The sequence below is a fragment of the Oncorhynchus clarkii genome, chromosome 1 (genome assembly GCF_045791955.1).
Source record: "Oncorhynchus clarkii lewisi isolate Uvic-CL-2024 chromosome 1, UVic_Ocla_1.0, whole genome shotgun sequence".
NCBI lineage: Eukaryota > Metazoa > Chordata > Actinopteri > Salmoniformes > Salmonidae > Oncorhynchus > Oncorhynchus clarkii.
Genome location: NC_092147.1, coordinates 22,863,192 through 22,877,609, shown reverse-complemented (window position 1 = coordinate 22,877,609; position 14,418 = coordinate 22,863,192). Strand labels below are relative to the sequence as shown.

The 14,418-nt window shown below is 42.7% G+C and overlaps 1 protein-coding gene across 1 annotated transcript in view; it reads left to right on the top strand.

The window, feature by feature from the left end:
• LOC139386869 (large neutral amino acids transporter small subunit 1-like) overlaps positions 1 to 8,553 on the top strand; it is a 29,420-nt gene extending 20,867 nt beyond the window's left edge. Inside the window, exons 7-10 of the mRNA XM_071132768.1 lie at positions 94 to 190; positions 415 to 564; positions 5,764 to 5,941; positions 6,053 to 8,553. Coding sequence (XP_070988869.1) covers positions 94 to 190; positions 415 to 564; positions 5,764 to 5,941; positions 6,053 to 6,108 — 481 coding nt within the window. The 3' untranslated portion in view covers positions 6,109 to 8,553. The remainder of the gene's footprint in view (positions 1 to 93; positions 191 to 414; positions 565 to 5,763; positions 5,942 to 6,052) is intronic.
• Positions 8,554 to 14,418: the final 5,865 nt, after the last annotated feature.

Genomic DNA, 14,418 nt, shown 5'->3' with positions numbered 1-14,418 from the left:
TTAATTCACACACAAAATCCAAAGCTATATACAAGTATGCTCTTTTGGTTTGTGTGTATGTATAAATACTATAACCCCTGTTCTCTTTGTCAGGTTGTTCTTTGTGGGCTCAAGAGAAGGCCACCTCCCCAGTCTGCTGTCCATGATCCACCCCGACCTGCTGACCCCTCTGCCGTCACTTATCTTCACAGTACGTAACCTCTCTCTGACCAGGTGCTTCTCAAAACTGCCCCACAAAACTGCTCTCATCATTCAATATGCAAAGTAAAATATAATATTGGAACTTGTAGTCAAACATTGAGCCTGAGGATTGAGGCTCAGTATTGTGGTTATTATTAGCAATTTTTCATGCCTGTCTACAATAGTCACTGCTGTGTGCTACGTTCACATCTCTCTCTCATACTTCCCTCACAGTGCCTCATGACGCTGCTGTACGCCTTCTCCAACGACATCTTCTCTGTCATCAACTTCTTCAGTTTCTTCAACTGGCTCTGTATTGCCATGGCGATAATCGGCATGATGTGGCTGCGCTACAAGAAACCTGAGCTGGAACGACCAATTAAGGTGAGAATATGTGTAATGTCTCGAACCTGTTTTCAACTGATCAGGCACCAGAGAGAGAGCTCTTTGTTTGCGGCTGATGCACGTTCATTTTTAATTTAGTAATGTCGAAACTGTCACACTGGAATTTTCCACTCCTAATGCCAGGTTCAGCAGTTTACTTGTCTAACATCGGCTCACTTGCGCTGAGGTGGGAGGGGTGGCAATATTTGAAATATGTCCTTAAAAACACGTGTAAAAGTGACAATTTCATGCAGCACTAATTGGAAGTTTTAAGACCCACAAAATGCAGGTCTTAACGGTAACTCAGTTGATAATGGCATGGATGGTGAGAGCGGAACAGAGGCCAGACATGACACACAGTGCCCATGGAAGAGAGATGTGCATTTTGTGCCGGTGAATCTTGTATTTAGAAACATAAAAAACTGTTGGTTTCCTGTCATTTTGTTTAATATGATTAAAAAACAAGAATGCCTACCCTCCCCTTAATCAAGGCTGGTTTAGCAGCATCGCATAGGTGTGTCTTTTAATGCTGGCCATTAACCAGGTAGCCTATGAATAAAGGGCTTTTAAATGGTCTACTGAGAGTGCTTTGAAATATATATTTATTATAATTTTTTTCTTGTGTTTTCATTATTCATAATTCACATACCTGCGTACTTCATTTTTCTTGTTCGAGTAGGCTATCCAACCTCATTTTCAAAAGCCACTCGTTCGATTACCAAAGACACCCCCGCTCCTTCAAACTATTCAATCTTCCTATAATGCCATATCAATTGCAATTCGATTTTTTTTATCTGCCTTGAACATAGGCAACGGTACAATTGACAGGAGCCTAGTATTTTGTATAGATGTGCGAATGATACGCGCAAAGACATTTACACCTTTGTGTGCACAGTGCCATGGAACGAGATAAGCGATTTGTGATATCATGCATCTGACCCGATCCTATTTCAAAATATTGTTGTTGGTTTACATTTTTTAAATTTTATTTAAACTAATTTATTAGAAAGATTCACCGTCCATGGGTTTTTGGTGAGTATGTACTTGGCTCGAATACAATGCAATTTCGTCTGCTATTTCTGGAGAAGTGCAAATATGGTAACTTCGTGCTGAATCTTTATCCAGCTTCTTTGAAATTGCCTTACCTTATCTCTAAGTTGCCCCTGTATCCCACGGCGAGCAATTATGGTGCCTCTAACCTTTTTTAGACATAGCTTATTTAAAACCGTTTTTTCATTTGAATATAATTATTCATATCTTATCAATAGACTAGTGAATTTAATCTGATTATTGACTACGTTTTGCCTGTCCATGTCTGCAATTTAAGTAGGTCTAGTCCCTATATACACACAATGCCTTCGGGGGTACGCCAAATTTAAAAAAAATCACATTTATATTTTCCAACGGGGCTATACATTTGGGTGAGGTTTTTTTCTCGCCTTAATAGCCTCGTTTCACTATCCAAAATAAAATGAAACCATCTAGTGTTCAGCCAAATAACAACCCAATGTCAAATACAGGTAACCTAGTCAAATAATTAACATCCAATCACATTAACCGTTACTCTCTCGCGGGAATTCCAGTAACGGTCCGAATGTAGCAAAACGTAGCTGCTGCTCCTTCCGTTTGCTCGAAAGTAGATTAATGGTTCAAAAAAGTAAGGCCCGCGTCCATAGCGACACATACCAGCTCTACTGCACCTGTCGACGACACAATTGTTCTGCTTCCACAAGCACATCCAATGCTAGCATCAGTAATTCTACATTTGTTGATAACCCAGCTACCATTGACACTGACAGTTGTGAATCTGATGCAGCCGAAGAGCTACTGCCCCCTTACCCGGGAAAGCACCGAACAACAGACAGGGACGTTGTACCATCGAAGAGGCGCAAATATGATGAACTACATTGATTTGGGGTTCACTTATATTGGGAGTAGTGCCTTTCCTCAGCCACAGTGTATTATATGTGCAAAAATACTATCTCACAACTCGATGAATCCTTCACTCTTGTGCAGACATTTTGAAATATGCCAATTTGAAAAATAAGCCAGAATTAAGACGACTTTCGAGTAGTAAGACATATAAAAGCAACAGATACCAATAATAAAAAGGGTCTAGAAGCTTCTTATATGGTGAGCTAACGAGTGGCTAGGACAGGCAAGCCCCATGCTATTGTGTAGGACTTTATTCTTCCTGCTGCCACGGATATGGCTGGGACAATGCTGGGGGGAAAGGCACAAAAAACTGTACAGACAATGACAACTGTACAAACAACACTGTTTCACAATGCATCAGTGACATGGCAGATGTTTTGAAACAATTACTGCTTCGCATACAAGCCAGTGAGTTCTCTGCATTACAGCTGGATGAGTCAACAGACGTGAAGGGCCTGGCTCAGCTCCTGGTATATGTCCGTACATTTATGGGGGGTCAATTTAAGAAGACATTCTCTTCTGGAAACCCGGACAACAGGAGAGGATATTTTTAAAGTACTGGACAGCTTTGTGACATCAAATGGACTTTGAGATGTGTTGGTATCTGTACTGATGGCGCAAAAGCCATGACAGGGAGACATAGTGGAGTGGTAATGTGCGTGCAAGCAGTTGCTCCCAACAACACTTGGGTACACTGCAGCATCCACCAAGAGGCTCTTGCTGCCAAGGGAATGCCTGACAGCTTGAAAGACGTTTTGGACACTACAGTGAAAATGGCTAAATTTGTTAAAGCATACAATGATATAGGCAGTGACCATGTAACACTTTTACAACATACCGAAGTGCGTTGGTTATCAAGGGGCAAATTATTGACACGTTTTTTTGAATTGAGAGACAAGCTTCAAGTTTTCTTTACTGACCATCATTTTCACTTGTCTGACCGCTTGCATGATGACAGGTTTCTCACACGACTGACCTGTCTGGGTGATATTTTTTCTCACCTGAATGATCTGAGTCTAGGATGACAGGGACTCTCCGCAACTATATTCAATGTGCGGGACAAAATTTAGGCTATGATTTAAGAAGTTGGAGCTCTTCTCTGTCTGCATTAACAAGGACAACACACAGGTCTTTCCATCATTGTATGATTTTTTTGTGTGGAAATGAACTCAAGCTTACGGACAATGTCAAATGTGATACAGCGAAGCACCTGTGTGAGTTGGGTGCACAATTACGCAGGTACTTCCTGAAACGGATGACACAAACAACTGGATTCGTTATCCCTTTCATGCCCTGCCTCCAGTCCACTTACCCATATCTGAACAAGAGAGCCTCTGCCAGATTTCTGGATTGGGCTGCGCTCCGAGTATCCTGCCTTGGCAAATCGTGCTGTTAAGACACTGATGCCCTTCGCAACCACGTAGCTATGTGAGAGTGGATTATCGGCCTTCAATAGCATGAAAACTAAATACAGGCACAGACTGTGTGTGGAAAAGACTGAGACTCTCACCAATACAACCCAACATTGCAGAGTTATGTGCATCCTTTCAAGCACACCCTTTTCGTTAACTTGTGGTGAGTTATTCACAATGTTTGATGAACGAATAAGGTTTTATATGTAAGGTGGTTAAATAAAGAGCAAAACTATTGATTATTATTACATTATTTGTTCCCTGGTCCTATAAGAGCTCTTTGTCACTTCCCACAAGCTGGGTTGTGACACAAACTCACACTCATTCTTATGTTTAATAAATGTATCGTATAGTGTGTGTGTGGCAGGCTTACAATGATGGCAAAAACAACATTTGAGAGTGCGCTGACCCTGGTGCTAGAGGGGTACGCAGCTGGAGGTTGAATGTTTGTAGGGGTACGGGACTATAATACGTTTGGGAACCACTGCTCTAGCCTATGTTTAACTATGTATTTCCAAATTGAAGCAATTCAATTAGAAAAATGTAGACTGCAAAAATGTTCAACATATTTAGCAGATATTGGGCAGGCTATTTAACGGACTATGCTATAGCAGAATAATATTTGTAAATGCACTACTTGAAGCAACCACATATTTAGCCATGGAGCACGCTTCGATTGGCCAGTGAGGGGCCAAGCGTCGACACACCCACAACTTGTTTATTCATCAAAACCTACAGAGCTACTGCCAACAGTAAGATTTACTATTGCAAGGGAAGGGGGATGCCTAGTCAGTTGCAAATCTGAATTCATTCAACCAAAATGTGTCTTCCGCATTTAACCCAGCCCCTCCGAATCAGAGCAGTGCAGGGGGCTGCCTTAATCGATGTCCATGTCATCGTCGCCCAATAGAGCCCAGAGAGAGAGAGGGGGAGGACGATAGAAGAAGAAGAAAGAAAAGAAGGAGCTTGAACTGGTTACTTGGCGGCGTAGACCGCAGTGTGACCTGCCATTGGCATGAGCTGCTGGCTATAGAAGGTAGAGCAGCATGTGCACTGAGACAGTCGCCTTAGGACTGTTGGACACACAGAGACCCTTTGTGTGACTGTGGGTCCTCTGCCTGCCCCCAAAATGGACCTATAATGGCCTGAACCCATCTGTCTGGTTGACATGGCGATGTGTTAATGAGGGGAGTGGCCGAGAGAGGCAGTGAAGTGAAAGAGGCCAGCGCTGCACAGTTCAGATCTCTATCTATCACAGATAAATCTGTCCTGTGTGTTTGTGTTGGGACTGGGTTTGGGACAGATGCCACAATAAAGGAGGGGCTGGAGGGGTTCTTCAACATTGACCATTCAACTCTCTGCCTTTGAATATTTCGCTCTCGTATACCCGCTTGCTGGTACTCATTTAGTTAGTGTGGATCAACATCAGACTGCATTTGGCAGCCTCTGAAAATGTCAGTTATTGGTCCGATGGTCCAGATTCAGCTGGATGTGAGTCAGTGTTCTGATCAGAGTTTGACGAAAGTGCACAAACACTCTCCTTCCCTCTCCACTCAGCATTTCACATCTAACCCTCCTCAGAGTTTACCTCAGTAAGACTGATGAGAGAGGCCCATTTGCTATGTATTATCTTCTACTTTTAAAATATTCTATTTTAAATATTCTATTTAGTAGATGAAGATGCTTTGTGAATTACTGTCATACAATTTCACAATATTTTCCTATTTTAATTCCCTCAAGATGGGTTTAGTTTGAATCCAGTCATTCTCTGTGTGTTTTGTTAACGGTAGTGTCAGTGTGTTTGTCTGTCCTGGTTTATTTATTCAGTGTCACATTTAAATGTTTCCCCCAGGTGAATATCCTGCTGCCTATCAGCTTTGTCCTGGCTTGTATGTTCCTCATCGTGGTGTCCATCTGGAAAACACCTGTGGAGTGTGCCATTGGCTTTGGCATCATTGCCACTGGAGTGCCAGTCTACTACATTGGCGTTTGGTGGCAAAACAAGCCCAAATGGCTCCTTCAGTTTATCTGTAAGTTTCTGTTATGAATTGCTTCAATGCTCTCTCTGGACCTATCTGCATGATTGTAGTCTGTTTCTGATTATACAGTGATTGTGACTTACGGTGTGTTTCTCTCTCCAGTCTCTTCCACGGCGCTTTGCCAGAAGCTGATTGGGGTGGTACCACAGGAATCCTGAAGAGGAGCTAAAGCGGCGAAGCCCCTCGACATACAACCCCAGTGACCACTTATCTACCCCCTCACCCCTGGAGGCACCTGCTCCCAGTTTACACCCTCACTCAGCCCCCATCAATGTTTTTTAGGTCTAATCATTCCTTCTGATCTCCTAGTGTTCTAGTGCAGGAGAGCCATGCTGCTAGACTGCTGTGCCCAGCACGGTCCCCCTCTACCCTGCACATACTGTAGCTGTTGGGATACCTTCAGACAGGTTTTCACTGCAAACGTTGTTTCAGTCTTCAAGATTTTGTTGATTTTGAATGTCTTTGTACCGAACCACGGCTCACAAGTGTTGTATTTATGAGGATTATGTAACTTCTGTTTACAGAAAAATGTCCTCTCGTTCAAACTATTATTTCACTGAAGGTTTGGCATCCCTGTGTTCATATAGTTGCAATCTGTGCTTTCAGTCAATTGTGATGTGTGGCCTGGCTTGGTGCTAATTCCTGGTAGGCCAAAGCTAGAATTGTTGTTCAGATTCACTGACTCACTGTTTCACAGTAGTTCTGCCATTACCCAGTTAGTGAGTCAACTGCTTCCCAGAAGGGCATCGTGTCTGTTTGTTGCCATGGCTTCTATTTCAGCAGCTTACAGGCTGTTGAACGCAGACATTATGTGTTGTAGTCTGGGTGTTTGTTTTTCTGTATGCTTTTGTTTTCAGCTTTTTTTGGGGAAAGGTTTAATGTATCTGTAAAGGATAGCGAAATATCAATTTGATTATACTAGTGCCTCTGATAAAGCCAAGGCTATTCAGTTCCCTGACTACAGACACACTTGAACTCATCTGACCCCTGAGAAGCTGAAAACTGAGGGTAGACAGGGAAATGGACGTGTAACAGTGGTTGGAGCGTAAGTGTTATAATTCTTATATGATAGCACCCCTCCCCATCTACGGCAGATCAGACTGGCTCACTGCACCCTGTGCACCATGTTGTAAATCCCTGCTTTGGCCGTTATTTTTTTAAATCTTTGTAGATATGAATTTCTACTTTCATGAGGTAGATGCAGTGGAGCTTTTTTTTAATGCTGTCAATTAACTTTTTTGTATATCCAAGGACGTCTTAGTTTCCCGTGAGATTTCTGGTTCACAAATAGACCATGCATGGGACATAATTATTATAATTATAGTTATTTTTACAACTATTCCGAGTATACAAATTACAGAGACCCTTTTGCTTGTCTGTAGATTTGTCATTAAATCACCAGTAGCCTTCCGACTGTACCATGTCTTACCTCAGTGGACCTACAGTATCACAGGAATATAATATAGCTGGTTGTAAATCTTACAAATATAACATGTTTCTTTTAATGCTGATGTAATACAAACTTGTGAACATAATAGTTGCCTGCTTGAGCTCAATCCAGACTACATACATTACGAGCAAGGATTTCATTTGTTCTTAGATCACAATGATCTTGTGGGTATCATCAGATGCACATGGGTATTGTTGCTATTAACTACTGTTATGTCGAAGAGTTTTAAAACAGGACAGGTTTTAACCAAGGCCCCCAATAAGAACACTGTCACAGTGACTTCTTTTTACCTGTGACAAGGCTGGCTAATAACCTCAGAATTTTGGGTTAGAATGGGCTATTGTGGGTGTGTATATGTCTTAGAATAGGGTCACAGCTGTAAAGATGATTTCATTGTTTTAGTGTGTCTGTTTCTGCTTGCATGTGTCTACTGTACGTTGTCACTACTGTCAGCAACTATCAAAAAAAGGATTTCTACATTTTTAAGTGTGATGATGAGATTTGTACGGTAAAGGTTTAATGAGGTATGGACCATGGTTGTTGGAGATGTGTGGTTTCCCCGTCAAAATGTGGGTAGGCAGGCAGGGCAGAGCAGAGCAAAGGTTAAAACCACAGTCTTTGGATACAGATGCCTCAGAGGGTGGGACAGGGGAGACACGGGACTGGAGGTGGATGGTTGACAAGATTATTAATTCATTGTTATTTTTTTGCTGAAAAAAAATGTTCAGCGTACTATATTAACAAAAATCATCCTGCAGAAGCTTGTCCAGCAGACCTGTTTATTTGAATGTGTTCCTCCACATTGTGACACAGTAAAGCTTTGTGCTATAGACCACGTGGTCACTGTGGTAACCATATAGCTCATGAGTCTGACTTACCATTGGTTTCCTGGAGGATGTGTCATTGTATGTAGAACAGCAGAATATCTTGCTAACACTCCAGCCATCAGAAGATGTTAACTAATTTAAATAGTACTGTAGAAGGTTTTATTTATTTATTGTAGGATCTGTTAGTCCCCACATTTTTTTTACAGGGCATTTGTTACAGTGCTTTATGAATAAATCTTTTTTTTCCATACATGTATGTATTGTCAAATTTTTGGTCTCCTTTATCCTGTGTCCTTATCATGTTAATAAAATATGTTTCAATGCAATCCTCTTTTTAACTGATTTTTAAATACACTACAGGACGTGCTTCACATTGACTACTTGTCTGGACAAACCCACTGGGCACAAACATCCATTCAACATCTAGTTTTGTAGAGTTGTCAACTAACGTGACTTCAACTTCAAATCAACAAAAATATAAACCATGTCATTGGATTTAAGTTTAAAGTTGGGTAAAAAACGTTGATTCAATGTCGTCACATTGCATTTTTTTGTTAAAGTGACATGGAAACAGCATTGATTAAAATCAAATTTAAAATTGTATTTGTCACATGCGCCAAATACAACAGGTGAAACACTTACAGTGGGGCAAAAACGTATTTAGTCAGCCACCAATTGTGCAATTTCTCCCACTTAAAAAGATGAGAGAGGCCTGTAATTTTCTTCATAGGTCCACTTCAACTATGACATAATTTTTTTTCCCAGAAAATCACATTTTTAATGAATTTATTTGCAAATTATGGTGGAAAATAAGTATTTGGTCACCTACAAACAAGCAAGATTTCTGGCTCTCACAGACCTGTAACTTCTTCTTTAAGAGGCTCCTCTGTCCTCCACTCGTTACCTGTATTAATGGCACCTGTTTGAACTTGTTATCAGTATAAAAGACACCTGTCCACAACCTCAAACAGTCACACTCCAAACTCCACTATGGCCAAGACCAAAGAGCTGTCAAAGGACACCAGAAACAAAATTGTAGACCTGCACCAGGCTGGGAAGACTGAATCTGCAATAGCTAAGCAGCTTGGTTTGAAGAAATCAACTGTGGGAGCAATTATTAGGAAATGGAAGACATACAAGACCACTGATAATCTCCCTCGATCTGGGGCTCCACGCAAGATCTCACCCCGTGAGGTCAAAATGATCACAAGAACGGTGAGCAAAAATCCCAGAACTACACGGGGGGACCTAGTGAATGACCTGCAGAGAGCTGGGACCAAAGTAACAAAGCCTACCATCAGTAACACACTACGCCGCCAGGGACTCAAATCCTGCAGTGCCAGATGTGTCCCCCTGCTTAAGCCAGTACATGTCCAGGCCCATCTGAAGTTTGCTAGAGAGCATTTGGATGATCCAGAAGAAGATTGGGAGAATGTCATATGGTCAGATGAAACCAAAATATAACTTTTTGGTAAAAACTCAACTCGTCGTGTTTGGAAGACAAAGAATGCTGAGTTGCATCCAAAGAACACCATACCTACTGTGAAGCATGGGGGTGGAAACATCATGCTTTGGGGCTGTTTTTCTGCAAAGGGACCAGGACGACTGATCCATGTAAAGGAAAGAATAAATGGGGCCATGTATCGTGAGATTTTGAGTGAAAACCTCCTTCCATCAGCAAGGGCATTGAAGATGAAACGTGGCTGGGTCTTTCAGCATGACAATGATCCCAAACACACCGCCCGGGCAACGAAGGAGTGGCTTCGTAAGAAGCATTTCAAGGTCCTGGAGTGGCCTAGCCAGTCTCCAGATCTCAACCCCATAGAAAATCTTTGGAGGGAGTTGAAAGTCCGTGTTGCCCAGCAACAGCCCCAAAACATCACTGCTCTAGAGGAGATCTGCACGGAGGAATGGGCCAAAATACCAGCAACAGTGTGTGAAAGCCTTGTGAAGACTTACAGAAAACGTTTGACCTCTGTCATTGCCAACAAAGGGTATATAACAAAGTATGGAGATAAGCTTTTGTTATTGACCAAATACTTTTTTCCCACCATAATTTGCAAATAAATTCATTAAAAATCCTACAATGTGATTTTCTGGATTTTTTTTTCTAATTTTGTCTGTCATAGTTGAAGTGTACCTATGATGAAAATTACAGGCCTCTCTCACCTTTAAGTGGGAGAACTTGCACAATTGGTGGCTGACTAAATACTTTTTTTCCCCACTGTACTTACAAGTCCTCAACCAACAATGCAGTTTTAAGAAAATAGAGTTAAGAAAATATTTACTAAACAAACTAAATAAAAAATCTAATGAAAAGTAGCACAAAATAACAATGAGGCTATATACAGGGGGTACCAGTACCGTGTCTGTGTGGGGTACAGATTATTCGAAGTAATTTGTACATGTAGGTAAGGGTAAAGTGACTATGCATAGATAAACAGCGAGTAGCAGCAGTGTAAAAACAAGGGGGATGGGTGTCAATGCAAATAGTCTGGGTAGCCATGTGATTAATTGTTCAGCAGTCTTATGGCTTGGGGGTCAAAGCTTTAAGGAGCCTTTTGGACCTAGACTTGGTGCTCCAGTACCACTTGCCGTGCAGTAGCAGAGAGAACAGTCTATGACTTGGGTGACTGGAGTCGTTTAAATTTTTTTGGGCCTTCCTCTGACACCATCTAGTATATAGGTCCTTGATGGCAGGAAGCTTGGCACCTTGATGTACTACCCTGTGTAGCAACTGCCGAGCAGTTGCCATACCAGGTGGTGATGCAACTGTTCTGGATGCTCCCGATGGTGCAGCTGTAGAACTTTTTGAGGATCTGGGGACCCATGCCAAATATTTTCAGTCTCTCTTCTTGGTGTGTTTGGACCATGATAGTTTGTTGGTGATGTGGACACCAAGGAACTTGAAACTCTCGACCCACTCCACTACAGCCCCGTTGATGTGAATCTGGGCGTGTTCGTCCCTCATTTTCCTGTAGTCCACGATCATCTACTTTGTCTTGCTCACGTTGAGGGAGAGGTTGTTGTCCTGGCACCACACGGCGAGGTCTCTGACCCCCTCCCTATAGGCTGTCTCATCATCATCGGTGATCAGGCCTACCACCGTTGTGTCGTCAGCAAAAATGCAGAGTCAGGCGCAGAACACAGTTCTGAGTAATGATTCCAAAATTTACTCCAAAATAGGTACGATTCCAACAAGGAACAAACACAATAATCCATAGCACAAACAACGAGAACCAACATGACAAACAATAACGCACAAAACAGAGAGGGAAATCAGAGGGTTAAATAAGGAACATAATCAATGGAATGGAAATCAGGTGTGTATGATTAAGACAAAACAAAATGAAAATGAAACATGGATCGGTGGTGTCTAGAAAGCCAGTGACGTCGACCGCGAAACGCCGGGATTTCTGTGTTCGGCCTAGTATGGTTATCAATCAGAGGCAGCAGTCAATCGTTAACCCTGATTGAGAATCATACTTAGGTAGCCTGGTTTCACTTTAGAGTTGTGGGTGTTTATTTTCTGTGTTTGTGTTTGTGCCACACGGGACTGTTTCGTTTGTTTCACAGTTTGAGCCACACTTTGTTTCGTTTTGTTATTTTGTATTTTGTAGTGTTCAGTTTTTCTTATTAAATTATGGACACTTACCACGCAGCAAATTGGTCCGATCTATCTTACTCCTCATCAGAGGAAGACGACGAACATTACACCTACATTTAATAGAAAGGATATTTTTTCCATTCAGTAGCAATTGCGCATATGAAGTGGCTATGTTGAGCATTAAAGTGACCATTTGAAACAACTCTAAATCTAGCATATAGAACCTATTTGGCAACTTTAGTTGTGAATGATACAAACCTTAGAATATCTTAGAAATCAAAACATATATGGGCTGCATGATGCAACTATACGATATTGATGATTGGAAAAATTGCAAAACAAAAAAAGCTCTGTTCCTTGCCTCAGGCTGCACACTCTGTTCTTTCATCAACTGATCATATTTTCACCCATCAGACGATTCTCAATTTAATCTTGTCTTTACTAGCAGCATGCCCTACCGTTTGCCAGCAGTATACCACCCTACATCCCACTGCTGGCCTGCTTCTGAAGCTAAGCAGGGTTGGTCCTGGTCAGTCCCTAGATGGGAGACCAGATGCTGTTGAAGTGGTGTTGGAGGGCCAATAGGAGGCACCCTTTCCTCTGGTCTAAAAAAAATATCCCAATGCCCCAGGGCAGTGATTGGGGACATTGCCCTGTGTAGGGTGCTGTCTTTCGGATGGGGCATTAAATGGCTGTCCTGACTCTCTGTGGTCACTAAAGATCCCATGGAACTTATTGTAAGAGTAGGGGTGTTAACACTGGTGTCCTGGCTAAATTCCCAATCTTGCCTTCATACCATTATTGCCACCTAATACAATTGGCTCATTCATCTCCTCTCCTCTCCCCTGTAACTATTCCCCAGATCGTTGCTGTTAGAGAGAATGTGTTCTCAGTCAATTTACCTTGTAAAATAAAATAAAAAAATAGTTTAGATTTAGAATGCCTGATTATCAAATGGGCAGGAACAGGGGCAAAAATACATAATCTGCATACATTCAAATAGTGAATGGAGTTCGTTTTTCAATGTGCTGGGTAGCCTATTCCGGTTTTCTTTAAAAGCTGAAAATGAAATATAGTAGCTGCTTTCATATGGGATTGCATATAGAAATGTATGGGCTTATAAGAACACCTAGCCTATTTCACTCCAAGCATCAACCATTGCTTGAGGACTATGCAGCCTATTGCTGCGCGACAGGTGATATTCCGCCCAAACTCTGTATACCAGGGGCTCTCCAATCCTGTTCCTGCAGCTACCCAGTGCTTAATTTGGGAAACCAAATGAAATCTGTTCAGCGACATCGATAGTTAGATGTTTTCACAGCGAAACATATTTCCTTAAACTGTTGACAGCCCCTCTCTCTGCACTCTTGAGAAAGGAATGAAAGAGAGAGGAGATGGAAAAGCACAAGGTACGGTAATTTGCCAGCCTATTCATTATGAAAATAGAAAAATGCCCTATTACTTGGCTGTTAAAAATCCAATGCAAATTCATTCCCAGTAGGTTGGTGACACCTTAAATGGGGAGGACAGGCTGATGGTAATGGCTGTGGTAGAATAGGTGGAATATCAAATACCATTCCATTTGCTCCGTTCCAGCCATTATTATGAGCCATCCTCTCCTCAGCAGCCTCCACTGATATTATAATTGTAAGCTAACTCTGTAAGGCACCTGCTTTCTTTTCCACAAAGCTCAGTCCGGCATAGTGGGGGACCGGAGTTGTTAGCTGTGGTAAAAGCTCTGAAGGTGTGGAGACACTGGCTTGAGTGGGCTAAACACTCTTTCCTCATCTGGACTGACCACCGTAATCTGGAGTATATCCGGGCAGCGAGGAGACTGAATCATCAGGCAAGGTGGGCCATGTTTTTTTAACCAGATTTAGGTTCACCATCTCTTATAGACCAGGTTCCCTTAACACTAAGGCCGACGCGCTGTCCCGTCTCTATGACACCGAAGATTCCAGCTTCGTGTCTGGTGGCACCGGTGGTATGGGAGGTGGACGTGGACATCGAGCGGTCGTTAAGGTTGGAACCTGCTCCCCCACAGTGTCCAGCGGGTCTTCAGTACTTGCCGCTTGGTGTTCGTGACCAATTGATTCGGTGGGCCCATACCCTACCCTCTTCGGGTCATCCAGGTATTAAGAGGACAGTGCGGGGTCTTAGGGGGAAATACTGGTGGCCCACCTTGGCTAAGGACGTGAGGTTTTATGTTTCCTCCTGTTCGGTGTGTGCTCAGAGTAAGGCTCCTAGACACCTGCCTAGAGGGAAGTTACAGCTCCACAACGGCCGTGGTCTCATCTGTCGGTGGATTTTCACACTGACCTTCTCCCGTCTCAGGGGATCGATCTTGGTCGTTGTGGATCGGTTTTCTAAGTCCTGCCGTCTCCTCCCGTTGCCCGGTCTCCCTAGGGCCCTACAGACTGCGGAGGCCCTGTTTACCTACGTCTTCCGGCACTACGGGGTGCCTGAGGACATCGTTTCTGATCGGGGTCCCCAGTTCACGTCCCGAGTTTGGAGGGCGTATATGGATCATCTGGGGGTCTCGGTCAGCCTGACCTCAGGTTTCCACGCCGAGAGTAATGGGCAG